Raw genomic sequence first — 1,749 nt, forward strand, 5'->3', positions numbered from 1 at the left:
ATATATGTATATCATCATCAGTATGTATAATCATCATCAATGTATTATCGTCACTTATGTTTAATCATTCAGTGTATAACATCATCAATGTATTATCATCATCATCATCATCATGTTCATCATTAGTATAAGCTTAATCATCATCAGTGTTTTATGAAGGATAATAGATGATTTGCTGGCTTAGATATTTCAATTGTATTTCTGTTATAGGATTTGATGATGGCATTACAGAATAATGTATTAGATCTAACCAGTAAACTACATAAACTAGAGGTAGAGAGAAATGGTTTATTAGAGGATATAAAGAAGTTAAAAACACCTGTACCTGTAGAAAGTGATCTAACTAGTAACAATATCATAGATGTTAGTAAAAAATCATCAGAGGTACAATCCACCTTTAATTTAAAAAAGTATAATTTTTATTAAAAATGGAGGTCACTAATACTGTATAATTGCGAATATAGTGCGCACCCTTTCACACCTACAGAATTTAACAAAGGAGTTGATTTATGTCAGTAAATGAGTCCATGAGCGAGGTTAATTATTCATGTGAAAATATTGCATTGAAACTATCTAAGACGAATCCTAAGTCTAAACAGGTTTGCAAAGTAAAATAAAGACAAATTTGTTTTTTTAGACCTCCCCCAATATTCAGTTTGTTTCTATGGAGAAATTTGAAAGGGTTTGTGAGGAGTTGAATAGTGCTTTACATAGAGAACAACAAGCTCAACATTTATTACAAGAACAAAGTCGACAGTTAACAGAGTTATCTACAAGATTAGAGATGTATGCTACAGATGGTGAAGAGAAACGTCATACTTTATCAGCAGCTGCTCAGGTAGTTTTTCTATTATAGAATTGGTGTGGGCATTAGCCTATGAAGTTATTGGTATCAGGTGCAATCTTAGATCAATTTTCATGTCCTTCTTAGGCTGATTGCTTATTTTTACAATCTGAATAAGCACAATCCGAACATATTGTGTTCCAAGCCCTAAAAGTCCATTTGTTTGCCTATGTTTGCAGGGTTTTTATCTTACCATATTGAAATTCATATTAACAAAAGATCATAGTTATACTGTCCGAAATTTATTGAGAGCTCTTTTTTTACAAATATTAAAACTTAACAAAGTAAGTGAAATCTTTTGAAAAAGAAATTTACAGTAACTATAAAACTTCTTTTTTGTTCAACAGGATCTGTCAGAAATCAAGAGTGAATTAAGAAGAAAGGAACAGACAATAAGACAACTAAATAAACAGACCATGCAATATGAATTTGATAAGAAATCATTTGAAGGAAATTTAACAGATGCTGAAAATGCTTTGAGAACGGCTGCCAAGTAAGTTGCATTATTATCATTTCCTTGTTCCAAATTGCAAACAGAAATAGGAGGAGTCTATTTTGTTTTTAAGGTAGAATAAATGATGATGGAAAATTGTGGAGGTTTTCCCAGATGTGCATAAGTTCCATTACTTTACTTGTTTTTTTTTTACAGAGATAAAGAAGTTCTAGCTAACTATATCAGATCAGTAGAAAAAGCTTTACTTGAGGTAACATGGCATGAATTATTAATTTTATTGAGTTAATCTTTAGGGTTAGGTCAAAAGGTTAATTTGAAGTCTGTCGTTAGACCCTAACTGAAGTGACTATAATTAAAAATAAATAATTTTATAAAATAAATTAATATATAAAAAACGGAAACAAAGTTTGGTCTACATTTAATTCTACTTATAATAAACTGCATAAGATAA

General features: G+C 29.9%; 1 protein-coding gene across 1 annotated transcript in view; it reads left to right on the forward strand.

Annotated features, from left to right (window-relative positions):
* Nucleotides 1–733: 733 nt before the first annotated feature.
* LOTGIDRAFT_87900 (hypothetical protein) overlaps nt 734–1,749 on the forward strand; it is a gene marked incomplete at both ends in the record, with an annotated part of 2,714 nt that continues 1,698 nt past the window's right edge. The window contains 3 exons of the mRNA XM_009054306.1: nt 734–838; nt 1,192–1,337; nt 1,494–1,548. Of these exons, the coding sequence (XP_009052554.1) occupies nt 734–838; nt 1,192–1,337; nt 1,494–1,548 (306 nt within the window). The remainder of the gene's footprint in view (nt 839–1,191; nt 1,338–1,493; nt 1,549–1,749) is intronic.

This window comes from Lottia gigantea (genome assembly GCF_000327385.1).
Source record: "Lottia gigantea unplaced genomic scaffold LOTGIsca_2117, whole genome shotgun sequence".
Classification (NCBI taxonomy): Eukaryota; Metazoa; Mollusca; class Gastropoda; family Lottiidae; genus Lottia; species Lottia gigantea.